Source organism: Ochotona princeps, chromosome 2 (assembly GCF_030435755.1).
Source record: "Ochotona princeps isolate mOchPri1 chromosome 2, mOchPri1.hap1, whole genome shotgun sequence".
In the NCBI taxonomy this organism is placed as follows: Eukaryota; Metazoa; Chordata; class Mammalia; order Lagomorpha; family Ochotonidae; genus Ochotona; species Ochotona princeps.
The window spans coordinates 32599811-32620986 of NC_080833.1; the positions used below are offsets into that span (position 1 = coordinate 32599811).

The window sequence follows — 21176 nt, forward strand, 5'->3', positions numbered from 1 at the left end:
AACATTCATTGAGTGAATTCATGAAATAATACATGTATGTTGAGTGAATGAATGAATATGTAGCTTGTGTCTCCATCTTTTTCCATGGGGAGACTTTAACTCTTGGTGGGCAGAGACTGCCTGGCTCAGCTATGAATTCCTGTTTAATAGTGTGTGTGACTCATCACAAAAAGTTCAATAAAAGTTGAATTAAATGACCTCAAAGTGGTAGTTGGTGGGAAGAGAAAGTAACCACAGAAGTAGCTGTGGGTTCCTTGCAAAAGGCAGTGGGAAAAAGGGGGAAGAGAGATTTACTCCAGGATTGCAGCAAAGTTTAAAAGGGAAGGGGGAGGGGGGGGATAGTGTCTACTTCAGGAAAAAAAAAACAAACAAAACTAAAGAAAAAACTTCCTTGTGAGGAAATGCAGGGGTGAGTACAATCTAGAAATGAGGGGAAAACTAGAGCCTGTCATGAACTAGGTGTTGTTTGGATCCACATCTTCCTCAAATTCAAGATCATCTGAAATGCTAAACAAGTTAAATGTTGTGTACCAGGAGCTTCAAAAGTTTGGGAAAAGTTAAATTATAGGATAAGCTTATTTCAAATCCTCATTAACTTTTTGAATAGCCCCAATAAGCATGAGTTTCAATTTTAAAAAATTTTTAAGATCTTTTTTTTTTTTTTTTTTTTGGAAAGGCAGATTTACAGAAAGGAGAGACAAAAAGAAAGATTCTGCATCTGCTGGTTCACTCCCCAAATGTCCGCAACAGCTGGAGCTGAGTCAACCTGAAGCCAGGAGCCAGGGGCCTCTTCTGGATCTCCCACATGGATGTTTAGGGTCCCAGGCTTTGAGCCATGCTCTGTTGCTTTCCCAAGCCATAAGCAGGGAGCTGGATGGGAAGTGGAGCAGCTAGGACATGAACGAGTGCCCATAGGGGATGTGGTGCATGTAGGAGGAGGATTAGTCGATTGAGCCAATGTACTGGCCTTTTTTCTTTTCTTTCTTTTCTTTTTTTTTTTTGATTTTTAAAAATTGATTTATTATTGGAAAGGTGAATTTACAGAGACAGAAAGATGGGATTTCAACATTTGTTTTGCATCAAAATAAATGTATCTTTTCATTCCTTTGCCCACAAACCTTTTTAAGTACCCTCATGTTATTAATTGCTTTTTGGCAGCTTCCAGAGCCATCCTACCAGCCACTGTGAATATAATCCTGCCAAGTAGGTGTTTTGGAAGGGTGCTGTCAGCAGGTTTTTGCTTACTATCATGCACCAGGGGTCCTGCCATTTTCCTGATTTCAGCCAGTTGCTTTGTACATGGCAGACTTGGCTAGAAAGCAGAAGCTTTCCTTTGCAAAGCCAGGGGGGTGTGTACGTGCACACACGAGAGGGTCTGTACCTGCACAGGTTGGGTGATGGTGATTCAGTATGTGTTAGTTTTATGTACATGCAAAGACACGAACAAGCACATCTTTTCAAGGATCTGTAAGATATCTTTTTGTAAAAAAAGATTTATTTTTTATTGGAAAGTCAAATATACAGAGAGAAGGAGAGACAGAGAGGAAGATAATCCGCCTATTGATTCACTCCCCAAGCAGCCACAACGGCCAGAGCTATGCTGATCTGAAGCCAGGAGCCAGGAGCCAGGATCCTCTTCTGGGTTTCTCACACAGGTGCAGGATCCCAAAGCATTGGGCCATCCTTGACTGCTTTCCCAGAACACAAGCAGGGAGCTGGATGGGAAGCAGGGCCACCAGGACACGAACTGGCCCATAAGGGATCCCAGTGCGTGCAAGGAGAGGACTTTAGCCACCAGGCTACCACACCATGCCCTGTAAGATACCTTTAATTGAAATAATACATGTGAAAATTTTCTCAAGAAAAATCCTCAGAACAAAACATATGCTCACTCAAAATGTTAGCCAAATATCAATCGGAATTACAGCGCCTTTTGTGATCTGTGCCTGTACTCCCTCCAGGTGTAGGAATGATTGAAAGTGGTTTCAGAGTTCTGCTTTGCAGTAAGGTTTTGACTGTTTCTAATGTTAGTTTTCATGATTATAAGGTGCATTTCTTGGTTATCGCAGTTTAAGTGCAAAAATCCAATTTTATAGAATTTAGCTAAGGTGTGACTTAGAAAAAAAAAGATTCAATTCCTTAGGAAAAGGTTTCCTGGTTTTATCTCATTGACATATTTCCAAACAAACAGGAAGTTAAGAAAAGAGAATCAGAATAGAATTACCCATGACCAGGGGGGAGGGGCGTGGGGAGGGGTGGGGGGATTCCCAGAGCCTATGAAACTGTCACATAATGCATAATAATTAAAAAAAAAAAAAAGAATTACCCATGAAAGTAGATGGTTCTTTTTAGAAGTAATCTAGATAAAACACCTGTTTTGGTTTCAAAAAAGTTAATTTAGACTAGGTTGGTTGCAGGTCAGTGTACTACCAATGTCTAGTCTGATTTTTTCTACTATCATATTGACTTATTTGTGGGGAAGAATAACCATTTTACTTTTCTTTGTAAGTGGTTTGAGGCTAAACGTGATGTCTTCTGCTAATCCAGAAACCTGGGATCCCTAAATACCCCATAGGTACTCCAGCTTCCCACGAGTAAGGTGATGGTCAAAGTTAAGGGCACTTAATCACCTGAAGCTCCCTGTTAGTTAAGGGCGAGAGCCTCTCACTGTTGCTCATGGGCTTCCCTTTCACCAGCGACAGCTGAACCCTACAGTCCTTCAATCACTCACACGAGGCCTGCAGATCATAGTGGGATGCTGACCCTGAGAGAGGTGTCACATTAAGCTCCAAGTTCATCAGGCCGTTTCCTGAGAGGAGATGGTAATGGGGAAAAGGAGCAGACATTACCCAGTGGCTCAAGGTCTTTAACTTCACAGATTTGCCAAGGTCAGTCTTGAATTCAAGTTATTTTGGGGCATGGCTGTGTGCACCTGCTGCCTCCCCCTCTACCTCCATTGAAGTCGCCATGAGTAGGCACTGCTTCTAAAAATACATCAGTAAAGGCCATGGGGAAAGAGCAGGGGGAAGTGAGGTTGCCCACAGCAAGAATGACAGAGATGTGCCAATGATGAAGATATGCAGTCGACCCTTTGTATCCAGTAAGGATTGGTTTCAAGACACCTTGTGGGTATGCAAGTCCTTTTAGTGGTGCAGGAGTTGCATATCACTGACACTTGTCCCCCTCTATACTTCCAATAATCTCTAGATGGTCTATACCTAATACAATGTAAATACTATGCAAATGGTTGTTATATGGTTTTGTTTGGGAAATAATGAAAAAAATGCCTGTGCATGTTCAATACAGAGGACAATATTTTTTCTGAACTTCTGGTTGAATCCACAGATGTGGAAACTGCAGATACGGAGGGCTGACCAAAATTAGTTTTGCAGGTGTGTTCCCAAACCTTCTTCACAGGGTTGGCCATCCAACAAGAGTCAGCCATCAGACCTAACTGCCTGTGAGAGCCTGTGAAGCTACACTTTAACCCATGGCATTCTTCATTTATTAAAGGCTTCAGTTGGGATGAGCCAGGCCCAAAGATTTCCCTTTGGAGAAGAGAGATGAAGTCCTGGTAAGACTTCCTAGGTGTGTGTGACTCTGCTTGTTGAGGCTGAGCTGTCTCCATGCACTTGTGGTTGGTATTTCCAGAAATGATTAACTTCTTTTCTTCTCATTTAGAAGTGTAAGTGTCTGTCTGTGGTCTCATGTTGGGAATTGAAGACTAGACATTTTGGCTGCTTTTCATTTCTCTAGGTCACTTTTCTGTTGCAAAGCCATTTTTCTCATCTGGTGGTACCATAAATTGTCCTACCCTGCTTAGTAGAACATCTGTGTGATAATGATGCCAGTGGCTTGCATATGTACAGCATTTTCTAGTGTTCAAAGCATTTTTGCATCTATTCTCTCACCATGCAGTGCTGTCCTGGGTGTTGTGTATTTACTAATCATCTTCACCAACTTGAATCCTGCTGCCACTCTTGTGTGTATTACAAAGGGTTTCCACTCTCTGCCTCCTCTTTTTTTTTTTTTTTTATTACTTTCCCCCAGGGCTGCAAGTGGCAAAGGAATTTTTCAAAGAATAGCAAAAGTGTGGATATAAGTGATTGTTTCTGGTGAGAAAGTGGTTATCTAACCTGGGTGCTCTTTATAAATCATTGCTTGGGTTAGCATTATCAGCAGAAGCACTAAAACAGTGTAACTTCCAGAATGGGGGGAAGTGTGTAAGTCAGAGCTAGAAGAGTGCTTTTGTGTTGTTATTGTTATTTATTTTTGTGCTTAGAGCTTTTATGCCTTCCTTTCTTTTCAACTCTGAGCATTTGTATTGATTTTTCCAATCCCTGATGAAGAGATTATAACTTCATTGGCACAGTTTGTCTTATTGGTATTATACAGTGTACAGTGTGAAATCACTTAGGAAACAAAGTGCTTTAGGTTAAAGCCTATGAAGGGGTTACGTAAAGAATGTCTTAAAGATTTTCTTTAGAGTGCATTGGAGACTCACTTGAACCAGGAACTCTCTTGAACTCCTTTCTCATTGCCCTACCCATCCCATTTCCTATCTTCACCATTCTATCCCCTGATGTTGGGTTCCTGGAGGAAGCCTATGACTACTTAGTCATAGACAGTGTAAGCTTCAAGGCTGAAAGGGAGTTTTCAGGTTGTGGGAGCCTCTCTGATCCTTGCTTTCCCTCAACATCATCCTCCTGTGACCAGTGAGACAGTTCATTCTACCCTAAGGAAGTGGGAAAGTATCCCTGTTGTTGAGTCCCAGTCTGTTTCCCTGTAGTTTCTGTTCAAGAAATACTGAGCACCTGCTATGCACCCTGCTCTGGTTTAGACAGATAATGTTGTTTTGGATGGTTCTGCCTCTTGGGCTCACAGGAGACAAGTCTGATCACACTCCTGCAGAGAAGCGCTTTGGTAATTGAAGAGACTGTGCTCATGTGCTTCTCAGTCCTCACTTCAAGCTCAGTAGACCTACTCAACCCAGTACAGTAGGATCTTGGGTCTTGTCACTGCGTGTTTCAGTTGCCTATGGGTGCTTTCTGGTTTTGTTTAATATTGAACTGACTTTTTTAGTAGACTGATGATAAGGGATTTTTTTGTTATAAAGATAATGTACATCTGGAGAAATTTTGGAAAATGCAGATAAGTATAAAATAATACTTATTACATAAGTATAAGTAACATTTCCTACTATCCATTAGCTACTGTTGAAATGTGGATGTATTTCCTCTGACCTTTTCCAAGTTGTATCTGTTTATACATAATACATGGCTTATAATTGTGTATCCTGTTTTTTCCACCTAATAAGAGCATTTGTGCATTTGTGGTACTCCTGAAAGTCATTTAAGTGGCTATGCATTGTTCCAGTAGGATAGACTTTCTGAGGTCAAGTCATGAGAGAGCGGTAGGGGCTCCTGAAGTGGGTTACAGTATTGCCTCCTGAGCCATCACACTTTGAGGAATATGAGTTCCATAAAGAAGCAATGTGTAAGTACACATCTACTGAGAACTCTTCTAACTTGCACTGCTCTGGGTGAGCTGCTTTAGTTTCTTCTGTTCATTCCTTTGTGCTTCGTCATGACGGTGCCCTACCTGTGCGTTTGGAGTTTAGGCCTGGCTGTAGGATTTCCTTGTAGCATCAGGACATCCAGGTGGCCCTGGGGAGGCTGTGTTCTGACTCAGTTCAGTCTGGAAGAGTCTGTTGGACCAGTTCTGGAGGATGAGCAAACGCAAGCACAGAGCTCATGTTTGTCCTTGGACCACAGGACTCCAGCTGAACCAGAAGGCTCTCACCACCTTCCCAGATGTGGTGCTCGTGCGCGTGCCCACCCCCTCGGTACAGTCAGACAGTGACATCACTGTGCTGCGGCACCTGGAGAAGCTTGGCTGCCGCTTGGTCAACCGTCCGCAGAGCATCTTAAACTGCATCAACAAATTCTGGACCTTCCAAGAGTTGGCTGGACATGGGGTCCCCATGCCAGATACTTTCTCCTACGGTGAGTCTCCTCAAAATAGGATTGGAACTCAGCTTTCAAAACCACCTGAATCCTTATGATTTCTCTCCCCAGAAACTTTCTGATATCTCTTGTTTTCTTTTTTGTTTGTTTTAAAAGATTTTTTTTTTTATTTGAAAGGCAGAGTTATAGAGAGAGGGGTAAAAGCAGAGAGATCTTTCATCTACTCATTCACTCCCCAAATGGCAACAATGGCCAGGACTGGGCCAGGTCAAAGCTAGAGGCTAGGAGCCAGGAGTTTCTTCCAGGTCTCCTACATGAGTTCCAGGGACCAGATACTTGGACCATTCTCTGCTGTTTTCCCAGGCACATTAGCAGGGACCTGGCTCTGAAGTAAAACAGCTAGACTTGAACCGGCACCAATATTGGGTGCCTGCATTGCAGGCAACAGCTTAACCTGTTACACCACAACAGTGACTGCTCTCTTAAATTTTATTTCTTTGAGAGAGAGAGAGAGAGAGAGAGAGAGAGAGAGATATGAGTGAGCACAGTTCCATCTGCTAGTTTTCTCCCCAAATGTTTGCAATGGTTGGAGGCTGCATCCAGGGCCAGAACTTATCCAGTTTTCCCACATAGGTGGCAAGAATCCAATTAATTGAGCCATCAGCACACTGCTCCCCCAAATCCAATGCAAGCAACTGAAATCAGGAGCCAGAGCTGGGGCATCAATTCCCAGGTACTTTGATGAGGAACCAACTGTGTCTTAACCACTAGACCAAATGCGCAACCCTTTGTCACTTTTTCATGTGAGCCTGTCCCTTCGAAATGCCTTTGAACTGTTACCTCTGTGAATTATTAAATACAGAGCTGGGATCCACTGTGCCCTAACCCATTAATTGCTCAAGGTTGCAGCTTATAAGAGTCCTGCCCTCCAAGCTTTCCCACCTTGCCAGTGGTAAAAGACAACAAGTGAACGTGCCATCTCACAATCTCGGGGCAGTGTGTAAGTATTCTACAGGAGTGAGTGCAGGATGGTACAAAAGTTCATGAGCAGAAATGCCTCAAATGATGTTTATAAGACATGAAGGAAGGTTTCTTAGAAGAGAACATCTCAATAAGATGAAGTTATCCAGTGAAAGACAAGAGGAAGAAGGAGTAAGCTAAAGAGAGCAAAACACAGAAACGACCCAGGAGCCAGCACTGTGGTGCACAGGTTAAGCTGCCACCTGCAACCACAGCACCCCACATTGGAGTGGGGGTTCAAGTCCTGGCAGCTTGACTCCTGATTAGTCCCATGCTTAAGGTATCTGGGAATGTAGTGGAACATAACCCAAGTGCTTGGGTTCCTACCACCCATGTAGGAGACCAGGAAGGGATTCCTAGTTTCTGTCTGGCTCAGCTCTGGCTTTTGTGGCCATTTGAGTAGTGAACCACCAATGAATAGAAGATCCCTCCCTCTGTCTCTTCCTCTCTGTGTCACTCTACTTTTTACATAAATAAATCTTAAGTAAAACACAAGATCTGGGCATAAGAGAGAAGATAACCTATTGGTGGTATTGTGAGCAGCTTGTAGAATATTAGTAAGTGTAGAGTTGAGATATTAGCTAGCTAAATAGGTGGGGTCCTTTTCTAGCCTGTGAAAATGAACATTAGTCCTGAGCCCAACAGGAAGCTGTCAGAAGTCTGTAGTCAGGGAGTCGGCCTTACAGCTGCAATTTAGAAGGTCACTCTGGGGCCTGACACGATAGTGTAATGGTTAAGGTCCTCGCCCTGAATGCGCCGGGATCCCATATGGGCACTGGTTCTAATCTCAGGAGCTCCACTTCCCATCCAGCTCCCTGCTTGTGGCCTGGGAATGCAGTCGAGGATGGCCCAAAGCCTTGGGACCCTGCACCCACGTGGGAGAACTGGAAAGAAGTTCCTGGCTTCTGGCTTCAGATCAGCACAGCACTGGCCATTGCGGCCACTTGGGGAGTGAATCATTGGACAGAAGATATTCCTCTCTGTCTCTTCTCCTCTCTGTATATCTGTCTTTCCAATCAAAATAAATAATTCTTAGGGAAAAAAAGGTCACTCTGGAGTGGGCTCTTGATAGCAGCTAAGATGCTCTGGATTTGAGTGCGGGATCTACTCTCCAGTCCAACTTCCTACTAATGTGCACCCTGGAAGGCAGAGTGATGGTTCTAGTTGGGGGGTCCTTGTCTCCAGACATGGGAGACCTAGGTAGAGTTGCTTGCTTCTTGGCTTTACCCTGGCCCACCTCCACCCATTAGGGGTGTGGGTGACCTCTAGAATCTGGAGGAGAGCTTCCAGACAGGAATATAGCCCAGAAACTTTAATTTTAGCCCAAGGAAACACATTTCAAACTAATAATTTTGGTGAAAGATAATAGATTTGTTATTGAAGCTTCCACATGGTTGGGAATTTATTACAGTGACAAGAGAAAATTAATGCACTGCTGTATCCACAAATCAAACGTTATCTCTCCAGCATGTTTTTGAGACTCGGAAGTAAATCAAAAAGACCCTTAGCAACCTGAATATGTGTCCCAAATTCCACATTTACTTGCTGGATTGGACCACCCTTCAGACTGTCATCTGGAGCCCAGGGCAGGAAGCATCATCTCACAAAACGTTTAGTCCTTCATAAACCCAGTGAGGAGAAGCAGAAGGAGAGGTCCCTGCTCTGTCCCAACAGCAGGGAGAAGTCCCAGCCAGCATCCCCAGCGCAAGGATGGTACACCCATAAAAACCAGGTTCAAGGACCAGCAAGTGCATTAGTCTGGTGCCATTAAGCAGCAGCCAGCTACAGTCTGTAAGAGCCTTATAGTGCAGTCATTAATATTTGCATTGACTCTAATTACCAAGAAAGGTTATATTCCACATAGTATAGGAAGTCAAGGACATTTGTAAAACAGAAAGACTTCCATGCACATTGTCATTCATATTTATAACTTAATACACTTAAAGGGATGTAATTGGGTCAGTTCTGAGTTCAGACTCAGACCTTAACTTTGGTGAGAAAACCCCACCAGTCTTGTTCTCTGGGATATTGGTATCCTATTGCTGCACCACAAACCGCTGAACACTCAGCAGCTCTACCTCGTTGGTTACCCCTCAGTTTCCAGCCACACCATCCCGGGGTTTTCTGCCCAGGGCCAAAGGGTCAGCTGTGCCTGGTATCTCATCTGAGATCTCTTCCAAGTGGACTGGTCGCGTTGTAGCCCTGAGATCCCCACCTCTGGTTGACTACTGCCCCAGCGCCATTCTCATCCCCTGCAGGTTGCCCACCCTGTGGCCCTCTCCATTGCAAGAAGTTGAACTTCCAGATCCTCATAATGGTAGAATAGTCTCCCTCACACTCTACCTTTGAAGATGATTGGACTCACCTGACTTTAGACCCACCAAACTCAAACTGAATTTGTGATTGCTTTTTTAAGCTTTTAAAAAATTTCCTTGAAAGATACAATGACAGAGAAAAAGAGGAGAGGGAGGGGGAAGGAATAAAAAGAGACAGAGCTCTTCCATCACTGGTTCACTCCTCCAAAAACCTTGACAACAGCCAAGGTTGGGTCAGGCCAAAACCAAGAGTCAAAAAAATTCATCTGGGTCTCTCTTTCTTTATTTTTTTTTAAAAATTTATTTATTTTTATTGGAAAGGCACATATACAGAGAGGAGGAGAGACAGAGAAGATCTTATATCTGATGATTTACTCCCCAAATGGCTGCAATGGCCAGAGCTGTGCTGATCTGAAGCCAGGAGCCAGGAGCTTCTTCCCAGTCTCCCACGTGGGTGCAGGGTCCCAAGGCATTGGGCAGTCCTCCACTGCTTTCCCAGGCCACAAACAGGGAGGTGGATGGGAAGTGGGGCCACTGGGGTTAGAACTGGTGGCCATATGGAATCCCGATGTATGCAAGGCAAGAATTTATCCACAGACTATTGTGCCAGGCTCCGTCTGGGTTTTTCATGTGTGTGGCAGGCACCTGCATATTTGCCAGGATCAGAAGCAGAGGCTAGACTCCACCGTAGGCCCTCTATTATGGATTAGGTGTCCCAAGTGGTGACTGTCTACCCCAGTCAACTGACATTTAACTTAATCATAGGTCTGATAGCCTCTGCCTCTCAAAAAGGAGGGATTATACAAGATACGTTCACCAGAGGGCAAGGATTCAGGGACTGACACTTCTGTTCACCACAGCCATGGTCAAGATCAGCTCTCTGTGGTTGTTATGAGGACGGTGTGAACTGGAGCATGTGAAGTCCCTGGTAGAAGGCGCTTTGTAAATGTCGGTTTCCCTATCTCTGCGGCCACCTTTTACGTTGCAGCTGTGTGGTGCCTGTGTGCTGCGCATGGGGCAGTTTGAATTGTTTTCATCCGAGAAAGGAGACTGGGAGTCCCTGTGCCAGCAGCCTTATCTTCACTGACTTTCATCTTTTCTTGGCAGGTGGGCATGAAGACTTTTCAAAAATGATTGATGAAGCCGAACCCCTGGGCTACCCGGTTGTGGTGAAGAGCACGCGAGGCCACCGGGGTCAGTGCCTCTCCTTCTGGGCTTCCTGGGTAATGCGTCTGTGAGGGCAGCAGCTCTCCGCTCTAACAGGTCACTCACCAATGTGGCCCGAGGCCTGCTCGGGGAAATGGAGCTCCCCCTAGAGGATCTTACGATGTAGTTCTCCTTCTGTTCTCTCTTCCCTGCAGTTCTTTGAAAGGTTCCAGTTTTCACCTGACCGCTTGGTTTCCACTGCCAGGGAATCCCCTGTTCTTCTTCTTCTTTTTTTTTTTTTCTGCATTAATTTCTGGAAACTAGATATAGTATTGTTGCCTCCTCACTAATAGCCCTCCCAAACCCCTGTACTGCTTGTTAGACAAGACCCATATCTCCACTTGTGACAGGAAAGGCCCTGTGCAAGCAGGTTCGTCCTGCCTTTGCGGCCTTTCTTGACCACACAAACCGCCCCCTAACTCATCCCAGCCCACTGCTCCTTGACCACAGAAACCAGGCCAGACTCCTCTCCCTCTGTTGGGAAAGCTGTCTTCCTCTGGTCACCAGTGACCTTCTGCACAACCTTGAGGGTTGTTTCTTTTTTATCCACATGTCTACCCCAGATGTTATTTCTTTTCTGTCCATATCCCTGTCCAGCCTCCCTCTCTCCCAAGCAGAGTTCCTTGTGCTTCCTTTCTTTGTTTCTGTAGCACTTTGCATCCCTTTAGACAGTGTTAGCTTTGGTAAACTGCAGGCTTCTCAGATGGAGGCCAGACCCTGAATTTCCTGTCTCTTTAGGACCTGCTTGTGGTACTCAGTGCATAGTAGGGACTCAGCTGGGACAAGATCTGTGGGAAGCAGTCCCCCTGCAGGCTATGAGGGAGCACTCATTAGGACACACAGGTGACATCCTGAACTGCACTGGGACTTCTGGAGCAAGGGAAGATAACCCAAAACAGGAATGCAAGGAGCAATTGCTGTCACACAGTGATTATAGTGCAGAAATAGACTACCACTGTCAAGGAGCTCAAACGTGCAGACAAGACAGGCAGGTGCATTTGGGTGATGATCACCATACCAGTCATGACCAAGGTCAGGTCTGTTTGAGCTGGGAGGAGAGAGAGGCCAACACTGTCATGAAGGCTTCAGTGGAGGAAAAGGAGACTTAAGTTTGTGCTTTTGAAGATGTATTAATTTTTATTGGTGAAAGGCAGATTTACAGAGAAGGAAAAAACAGAGAGAAAAATCTTCCATCCACTAATGTACTCCCAAATGGCCGCAATGCCTGGAGCTGAGCTGATGTACAGCCAGGAGCTTCTTTTGGTTCTCTCACATGAGTGCAGGCTCCCATGACTTTGGACTATCCTGTACTGCTTTCCCAGCCTGTAAGCAGGGAGCTGAATGGGATGTGGAGCAGCCAGGACACAAGCCAGTGCCCATATGGGATGTGGCGCTTGCAGGAGGAGGATTAGCCAGCTGAGCCATTGTGCCAACCTGAAAGAACTCAAGTTTAAGAGTAGAATTTGAATTGGACACCATACAGAGGTCCTATTTGTCTATTTAGCCCTTTGTTTTTCACCTGTTTTTGATGTCATTTTGTGCTTGCCCTAATCCACGTTTATAGATTTATAACTGCATTTCAACCTAAACATTTTAATAGTTTTTGAGTTTTTGGATGTGGGTGTTGATCCCTGCTGAGTGAAGTTTTGTGTATGGCATCAGGGAGAGACTCTGCTTTGTTCTTTTACATGTACATGCCCAGTTTTTTCAGTTCATTTGTGGAAGACATTGTTCCTTCCCTGTTGGATGTTTTTGTAACTCTTACCAAAATTCTAGTGACCATATTGTGAAAGCTTATTTCTTTCAATTCTAATCTGTTGATATACTTATGTCCATTTTATGGCAGGTCATACTGTCTTGATATTATAACTGTGGCAAAATTTAAAATTTGATAGTCTGGGGCTTGGCAGTGTGGCCTAGTGGCTAAGGTCCTTTCCTTGATCCCATATGGCTGCTGGTTCTAATCCCGGCAGCTCTACTTCCTCTCTATCTCTCCTCCTCTCAGTATATCTGACTTTGTAATAAAAATAAAATAAATCTTTAAAAAAAAATTGATAGTCTGAGCTTCTAACTTTGTCCTTGTTTTTCAAGGTTATTTTGGATAGTTTGTCTTTCTTTACATTTCCATAAGAATAGTAGGATTGGCCTGTCAATTTCTACCCAAAAGAAGTTGAAGTTTTGATACAAATTGCATTGAATCTATTGAGCAATTTGAGGAGTATTGCCTACTTAATAATTCATGTACATGGGATGGGTTTCCATTTATTTAGGTCTTAAATTTCTTTCAGTCTTTACAATTACTAGTGTCTCAGTCTTATACTTCCTTGATTAAATGTATTCCTAAATATTTTATTTCTTTTCATACTGTTGATAATAGAATTGCATTCTTAATTCACTTTCAGATTATTCATTGCTAGTTAGCACATTGTTTGCACAGACAAAATAGAATGGGTTTAAAAAATGGACGTGATGGGACATTACAATGGTTGTCCTTCTCTAGCTGTGGGGAACTGGTTCCAGTACCCTCCACAGGTACTGCAAGCTGTAGCTGTTCAAACCCCTTTAGAAGATGACACGTTTGCCTATAATCTATGCATATTTCCCCACATACTTTATGTCATCTCTAGATTACTTACAATACCTAACACAATGTGAATGTTTTATAAATGGTTGTTATGCTATAATGTTTAGAGAATCATGACAAGAAAAAGTTTGCACATGTTTGGTAAAGGCAAAACTTTAAAAAAAAAAGAGTCATTTATTTGAAAAAAGAACAATATCTTCATCCTCTGATTCACTCCTCAATGAAATGACTGGAGCTGGGCAGGTCCAAAGCCAGGAGCTTCTTCTGGGTCTCCCATGTGGGTACAGGGGTCCAAGACCTTGGACCATTCTCCATTACTTTTCCAGGCACATTAGCAGCTGGGTAGAAAACCAGGGCTCAGATGGGATACAGGCAGCATAGGCAATAGCTTTACCCACTACACCACAGCACCCACCTCCAGACAGAGTTTTTGGTAAATTATCTTACATCCACTGTTAGTTGAATCCTTGATTGTGGGACATTTGGATACAGAGGACTGATAGTATTTGAAAATAAGTCTAAAAAGACAATGAGTGCACAGGTTGTATCCTTGAGAAAGTTACTAACCCTGTGGACCTCTCTCTCTCTCTCTTTTCTGTAAACCAGCAACAAATGTACTTGTCGTGATCACTTCGCAGGGTTAGTTCAAAATGTAAATGAAATAATAATTTTAAAAATGCTTGCCACATAATAGAAAATTAATCTAGCATTTTGTCCCTCCTTTTCTTTCTTGTCTCAAAACTGTAGCTGCTTTGTTAGCTGTAGCCTGAGCCCTAAGTTGGAACCTCTGTGGCAGGAACCAGTGCCTAACCCCTCCCTCTGCTGAAAATCCTACCTAGTTTTGCAGAGAACCCCAGTGCCTCCAGCTCTTACCAGATACCAGATCTCCTTGCACCAAGTGTCAACTGTTCACACTTCTACTCAGTCATTGAGGCGGAATGGTCTTGCTGGAACCTCTGAGGTTTCCTTGTGGACCCACTTACAGGCCTGCTCCAATGTACCTGCCAGGAACTGCCACCTGACTGCACACTCTGCCCTCACTGGCCACCTGGATGGCTCCAGACAACTGACCGGTTCTGATGGACATCCGTGGCTCAGGCATGTCAGGAATGGCAATGACAGTTCTGGTTATGATATGTTCTTTCCTCCACTTGAGACTTCAAAAGAGTTCCGCTCCTGATGTGATGGTGACACAAAACCAAGGGAGACCACCTCTTTGTTCCAGATGGGCATACTTACATCATATGTGCAGATCAAGCCTTTCCAAACCCCCCACTCAGATCTGTCAGTAAACATGCAGATGGAAAGGAGGGGCACAATGACCACTGACGCTTATGTGCTTCAAGCAGAAGAGAGAATTTAAGGGACAGGTGCAGTGGCTTAGCAAGCTCATCCTCTGCCTGCAGCGCTGGCATCCCATATGGGTGCTGATTCTAGTCATGCTGCTCCACTTCTGATCCAGCTTCCTGCCTGTGCCCTGGGAAATGAGCAGAGAATGACTCAAGTCCATGGGCTCCTGCACCCACGTAAGAGACCCAGATGAAGATCCTGGCTGTGGCTCTGGCTCTGACTTTGGATCGGCTCAGCTCTGGCCATTGTGGCCATTTAGGGAGTAAACCAGCAGATGGAAGATCTCTCTATTTCAAACTCTCCTTTTTTCTCTCTCTCTGTAAATCTGACTGTCAAATAAAATTAAGTTGCTAAAAATAGAGAAAGAATTTAGAGTCCAGAAGGAGCACTTTTCCCAGAGATCGATAAGAGTCTAGGTTATTACCCATTATGAATATAGCCAAACAGTACATTTTTTAAGTTCCAAAGAAGGACGTCTGCGGCTTCTTCCTCTGAGCCCCTGTGGGATCTCGCACAGTCTTAAAGTCTGTCACTCTGCCTTTGCTGAACTTTTCTGATTCATGCTTTTCTTTCTCCATTCATACTTGGGATTCCTCCAAAGTATGCTCAATTAATTGTGTTCTATCAACACTGACTGACATCTGCCCTGTGCATCAAGCCAAGTGGGAGGTTGGAAGGATAAAAGAAAATGAATTAGATGTGGGTCCTGCCTAATCAGGAACCTCAAGGTGCAAGGAGACGCTAATTAACTGCTTTTAGAACTGAGCTGATTTGATGCCTTGGATTTTATTTTGGCTCCGTCTCTGATTTCATTTGGAGGAAAAAGTGGTGTTGGAGGGGAGAGGGTCAGCAGTATGAAGATGTGAGGAGGATCAAGAGAAGAGTAAGACTCTAAGTGGAGAAACAGAAGGGCTCAATGGGAGGCAAGTTCAGCGGAAGACACTGCCTGTGGAAAGGGGACATCGGGCAATGACAAAAATCTAGAGGTGTCTCTAACCACTGCTCCGCGCTATCTGACTTTCTTCTTTAAAGGAAAAGCTGTTTTTCTGGCAAGAGATAAACATCACCTCTCGGATATCTGCCACTTGGTCCGCCACGACGTTCCCTACCTGTTCCAGAAATATGTGAAGGAGTCCCATGGCAAAGACATCCGCGTGGTCGTGGTCGGGGGCCAGGTGATAGGCTCCATGCTTCGCTGCTCCACCGATGGGCGAATGCAGAGCAACTGCTCCCTGGGTAAGGTGGGAAAAGCACAGGAGGGAGCCCTTGGTCCTGGAGGGCAGCAGGATTTCCTATGGGGTTCTTCAGGCCTGCTGCGTAAATGATAGCTGATCCCTGCTATCTTGCCAGACCCCCTGCTAAGCCACAGAATCTCACAATGAGACATTGTATCCTGTGGTGGCAAGAACTTCATGAAAAAGACCAGGGGTCAGGGCTCTGAGGTTATAGCCTATCCTGTGGGTGCTGGGGTGTGGCAGTTTAAGCAAGGAAGCACCATGAGGAACACATTTGAGAAAAACTCATCTCTGAGATGACAAAGGGTAGGTTGAAAGCTTAAGACAGGAATTCCTATTTTAATTGAAAATTTTACTAAGGGAATTTTTTTTTAATTTGAAAGGCAGGAAGAGCTCCCATCCACTGGTTCACTCCCCAAATTCCTGCAGTGATTGGGGCTGACTCAAACCAGGGCTCCCATCTAGATAGCAGGGACCCAACAACAAGAGCGGTTTACCTGCTGCCTCCCAGGGTGTGTATTAGCCAGAAGATGGAATCAGGAACAAAACCGGGACTCGAGCCCAGGTACTCTGATAGGAGCTGTGGGTGTCTTAATCACGAAGCTTTCAAGCCCGCCCCTTGTTTTGCTTTTCTGAATGATGATGTTAGAAAGCTTGCAGTTTATGCTTGGCCCCATCCTATTCACCTGCCTACAAAGCTAATTTTTTGTTGTAGAAATGTTGTAAGAGAGATATAAATTCTTAAAAAAAGAGAGATAAATTCTTGTCTCCTTACAAGGGAGCTATTATCAATCTAAGTGAAAGAATTTATACCTATGTAATATGAAAAAAAATACCTAGAGTTCCTATTTCTTAAATCTCTAGATGAGTATACCAAGTCCAGTGACCAATGAAGAAACTTCAACACTGATGGATGCTTCTTTCATTCATAGTCATTGAGCAGCTCCAGGAGTGTAGGTTGGGCAAGACCTTGCCCTTGGGCAGCTTGTGGTCCCTAAGGCCAGTGTTGTGATGTAGCCATTCTAGCCACCATCTGTGTTGCTGGCATCCTGTATCAGAGCAGTACTTTCTGTCCCAGCTGCTCTGCTTCCAGTCCTGCTCTCTGCTAATACATCTGGGAAGAGAGTGGAGATGACCCGAGTGCTTGGACTTTGTTGTCCATCTGGCAGACATAGCTGGAGTTCCAGGTTCCCGCTTTAAACTGGCCAGGCATTGAAGTTGCAGCATTTTGGAAGTGAAGCAGCAGATAGAAAACCAATTTTTTTCTTTCTTTTTCTCTTTCTTTCCTTTTCTTTCTGTTTCCCTATCTCTGTTTCTCCCTCCCTCCCCCCCATCCTGCTCCCTGTCTTTGTTACTCAAATAATTTTAAAACTTATAAAAACGGAGACTTTTGTTTTCTGCACATTTTTTATAATTTTAAGACATTGTGTAAACGCCTAAATGGTAGACTCAAGTTGACACTGTGCTATGTACATTACCAGTTATCTCATTTCACGTTCTTGATCTCACCTATAGTACTGCAACATTTAACTTGGCGCTTTATCAATTAGTCTTTTCTTTTTCAGTTACCTTTAAGAATCCACTCTCTCACTAGTAACCACTTAGTTTATTCCTTTTTTTCTTGGCAAGTTGTCGTAGAGCTATGATATAACCTTTCCTTTTTACAATATCTTGGGTGAGAGATGGACAGTGCAAAGATAGACACAAGTTAACTTGGGAACACAGATCTCAAGTCTTTCCAGGGGAACTAAATGGAAACAATGAAATATGAGGCCCTAACTTTTAATAAGTCAGGGCAATCAGACTTCATTTGTCCTCGATACAGGATTTTGCTGCACAATCCGCTCCAACTCTCCTTAAAACAGTAGTTTGTTTTTTTCTGAACATAGAAACATACATTGTCAATGTAGAACTTTGGGAAACAAGCAAAGACAAATGAAAACAAAAAAAGCTATCCTTAGAGACAACTGCTATGAAAATTTTACTTTCTTTTTTTTTAAACATGTATTGATTTTAAATTTATTTACTTTTATTGCAAGGTCAGATATACAGAGAGAAAGACAGAGAGGAAAATCTTTTGTCCGATGATTCACTCCCCAAGTGACTTCAACGGCCGGTGCTGCACCGATCCGAAGGCAGGATCCTGGAACCTCTTCTGGGTCTCCCACACGGGTGCAGAGTCCTAAGGCTTTGGGCCATCCTCAACTGCTTTCCCAGGCCACAAGCAGGGAGCTGGATGGGAAACAGGGTCACCGGGATTAGAACCAGTGCCCATGGGATCCTGAAGTGTCCAAGGCGAGGACTTTAGCCACTAGACTATCATGCTGGGCCTTTTTTTTTTTTTGGTAAAGATTTCTTTATTGGGCTCATGTAGTGAAACACAGGTTCAGCTGCTGCTATCTACAATGCCAGCACCCTGCATGAGCATCATGTCCCAGTCTCCTACTTCTGATCCAGATTCCTTCCAGTGTATCTGGGAAGGTACATGGGTACCTGCTGCCAGTAGGACACCCGGATGGAATTCCAGGCTCTGGTTTTGGCCTAGCCCAGTCATGGATATTGCAGCCATTTTGGAATGAACCAGTGGATGGAGGATCCTTTCTGTCTGTTTCTCTGTAACTATAGCCTGAAACTATCCGGGTCTCTTACATGGGTGGCAGGGCCCAAGCACTTAAGCCATCTTCTGCTGCTTTCCTAAGCACATCAGTAGGGAGCCAGACAGGAAGTAGAGCAGCCAGGACTCAAACAGGTGCTCTGATGTGGGATGTCCATGTCATAATTGGAAACTTAACTTACTGTACCACAATATTATCATTCTTTCCTATCTTTTTTGTTTGTTTGGCAAATACCTTTTATGCAAAGGTTTAACCATATTGTACAGTTGTTAACTCTTCTATATTTTCCCATGAGGTTGCAAACTGGCATTATTATTTGTAAAATATGCTTTAGATTTTAATTTTTCATTTCTTCACTCAACAATTTGCCACAAATATCTTTGTGCACAAGGTTCCCTGTTCTCCCTACCCCAATTGGTAGGACTATTTTCTTGGTGGTGACATGATGTGTCAGTGAACATCAGCATTTGTAAGATTAGATAAGAAATAGGGCCCAGCGGCGTGGCCTAGCGGCTAAAGTCCTCACCTTGAACGCCCCGGGATCCCATATGGGCGCCGGTTCTAATCCCGGCAGCTCCACTTCCCATCCAGCTCCCTGCTTGTGGCCTGGGAAAGCAGTCGAGGATGGCCCAAAGCCTTAGGACCCTGCACCCGCGTGGAATACCTGGAGGAGGTTCCTGGTTCCCGGCTTTGGTTCCCGGATCAGCACAGAACCGGCCGTTGTGGCTCACTTGGGGAGTGAATCATCGGACGGAAGATATTCCTCTCTGTCTCTCCTCTCTGTGTATCTGACTTTGTAATAAAAAAAATAATAAATCTTTTTAAAAAAAGATTAGATAAGAAATAACCATACTGACTTCCCAAAGGGTGCCCTGGCTTCCACCCAGACCTTTTGGAAGAACCCTCACACTGCCTGCCTTGCTGTCCCATGGCTTCTTCTCAGAGGGTCACTTGAGTCCTCAGTCGGTATCCACCATCATCTCTCTGTGACTGTGCTTTCCCTACAGGTGGTGTGGGTGTCATGTGCCCACTGACAGAGCAAGGCAAGCAGCTGGCCATTCAGGTGTCCAACATCCTGGGCATGGACTTCTGTGGCATTGATCTCCTCATCATGGATGATGGCTCCTTCGTGGTGTGTGAAGCCAACGCCAACGTTGGCTTCCTGGCCTTCGACCAGGCGTGCAACTTGGATGTGGGTGGGATCATTGCAGATTATACCATGTCCCTTCTGCCAAATCGGCAGACAGGGAAGATGGCTGTCCTCCCAGGGCTCTCCAGTCCCAGGGAGAAGAAGGAGTCAGATGGTTGTGCATCAGCTCAGGGAGTCACAGACAGCGTCTACACCGTCACCAACGGGTCTACCTCCAGCGAGAGTGAGCCTGAACTGGGAGAGAGCCGGGATTCCTCAGCAAGCACAATGAGCACCCCAGCTCCCACATTGCCCGAGCCTGGCTACAACATTAACAACAGGATCGCTTCAGAATTAACACTCAAGTGAGTTCTTGCTTTTTGGCAGCATTTCAACCAAAATCCTACTGCTTCCCTCGTAGTTTTGAATGAATAAAACCTGGACTAATGTGATTTCATTTGCACAGAAACTAGGCATCCCACCTGGGCACTCTGCATTCTTTTCGACGATGACCTAAGAGTATGGCCTAGCTTGTGATTTTTCTGAAGACTTACAGAAAAAACATGCCTGAGAGCAACATCCCCTGCCTGATCAACTGGAGAGCCAGGTCCGCTGCCAGCACTTGGACACAGCGGCTGACTCGAAGGCACTGGCCTTGTGCTGCTGTTTTGGCTGTTCACATCGAAGCGTATCAACTTGAAGTACTAGAAATACTGAAACTCCAAGCAGCCATGAGCTGGAGTCTCATACAAAGGAGGTGGAGTGGGATTACAGGAATGTGTCCTTCACCGACCGTAGAGGTGATGCTTGGAGAATCCCCAGTTCCAACACTGCTGGCATCTGCTTCCCATTAGTCACCACCTTGACTGTATTTCTTCTTCACTCAGAATAGGGTGGTTTAGGGACCTCTTTCTCCTTAGCATCTTCACTGAAGCACTTTGTAGAAAGAGAGATTGAAGGTTCTTTGACTTTACTGATTGGAAAATAGCCTGCCTTGTGACTGGGGCTTTCTACAAATTGCTTTGCCACTCTGAACTGATAGGTCCCTGCTTCAGTTCATGCCAGCTCCAGCAGCTTCTTGCACCTTTGCTGCCTTTGGTCAAGCCGGAAACGCGCTGCACTGAGCCAGTGGCTGCACACGCACTTAGTCGTACACTAGAACCTAAGACCGTGGACTGCCCTTTCAAGGGACTTTTTTCAGTTGTCATCCAGAAGCTAGTGGGGTTTTGCCACAGAAGCTACTGGAAGATAACCTGCTCCTCTACCGCAGCTTTGTCCTGCTTAGCTGTAGAAGGTTGACTTGTGTGAGTTTGTGGTGTGGGTCTATTCCATAGAGTGAGCCATTAGAAAAATACTCCAATGCCCTTGACATTCCACCCTTATCCAGGCTCCAGAGATCTGTCCTGACACACTTTCCCAAACTGGGGAGACTCAGGTATCTGGAATTACTCATTGCACAGGGAGGTGTGGTGGGTAATGACATCACACCAAGTGCTTTTCATTTTAACTCTAAGCAGTGAACGACATCCTTTCCTTGGGAGCAATCATGGAACTGGAGTTTCTTCCTCCCACTTACGTGAAATTTGAGTGAACATGAGCAAAGCTACCTTTTTAACCAGATACACTAGAACATATGCATTTAAGAGTTACTGTAATTGGAGTTATTTTCTTGGGAGACCATACTCTTGAGCTATGAGGTTGCATGTGCCAAGACCACTTAGAATTCCTCTTTGAGGTTACCTTTAAGCCATGAGAA

At 44.6% G+C, this 21176-nt stretch overlaps 1 protein-coding gene across 2 annotated transcripts in view; it reads left to right on the forward strand.

Annotated features, from left to right (window-relative positions):
* RIMKLA (ribosomal modification protein rimK like family member A) overlaps positions 1-20858 on the forward strand; it is a 31469-nt gene extending 10611 nt beyond the window's left edge. The window contains exons 2-6 of one of the 2 annotated variants that reach the window (XM_058660845.1): positions 5775-6005; positions 10409-10495; positions 15474-15677; positions 19299-19785; positions 19887-20858. In XM_058660845.1, coding sequence (XP_058516828.1) covers positions 5775-6005; positions 10409-10495; positions 15474-15677; positions 19299-19785; positions 19887-19893 — 1016 coding nt within the window. In that variant the 3' untranslated portion in view covers positions 19894-20858. Of the gene's footprint in view, positions 1-5774; positions 6006-10408; positions 10496-15473; positions 15678-19298 lie in introns of both variants that reach the window. The other variant, XM_004591519.2, reaches the window with a different exon arrangement.
* Positions 20859-21176: the final 318 nt, after the last annotated feature.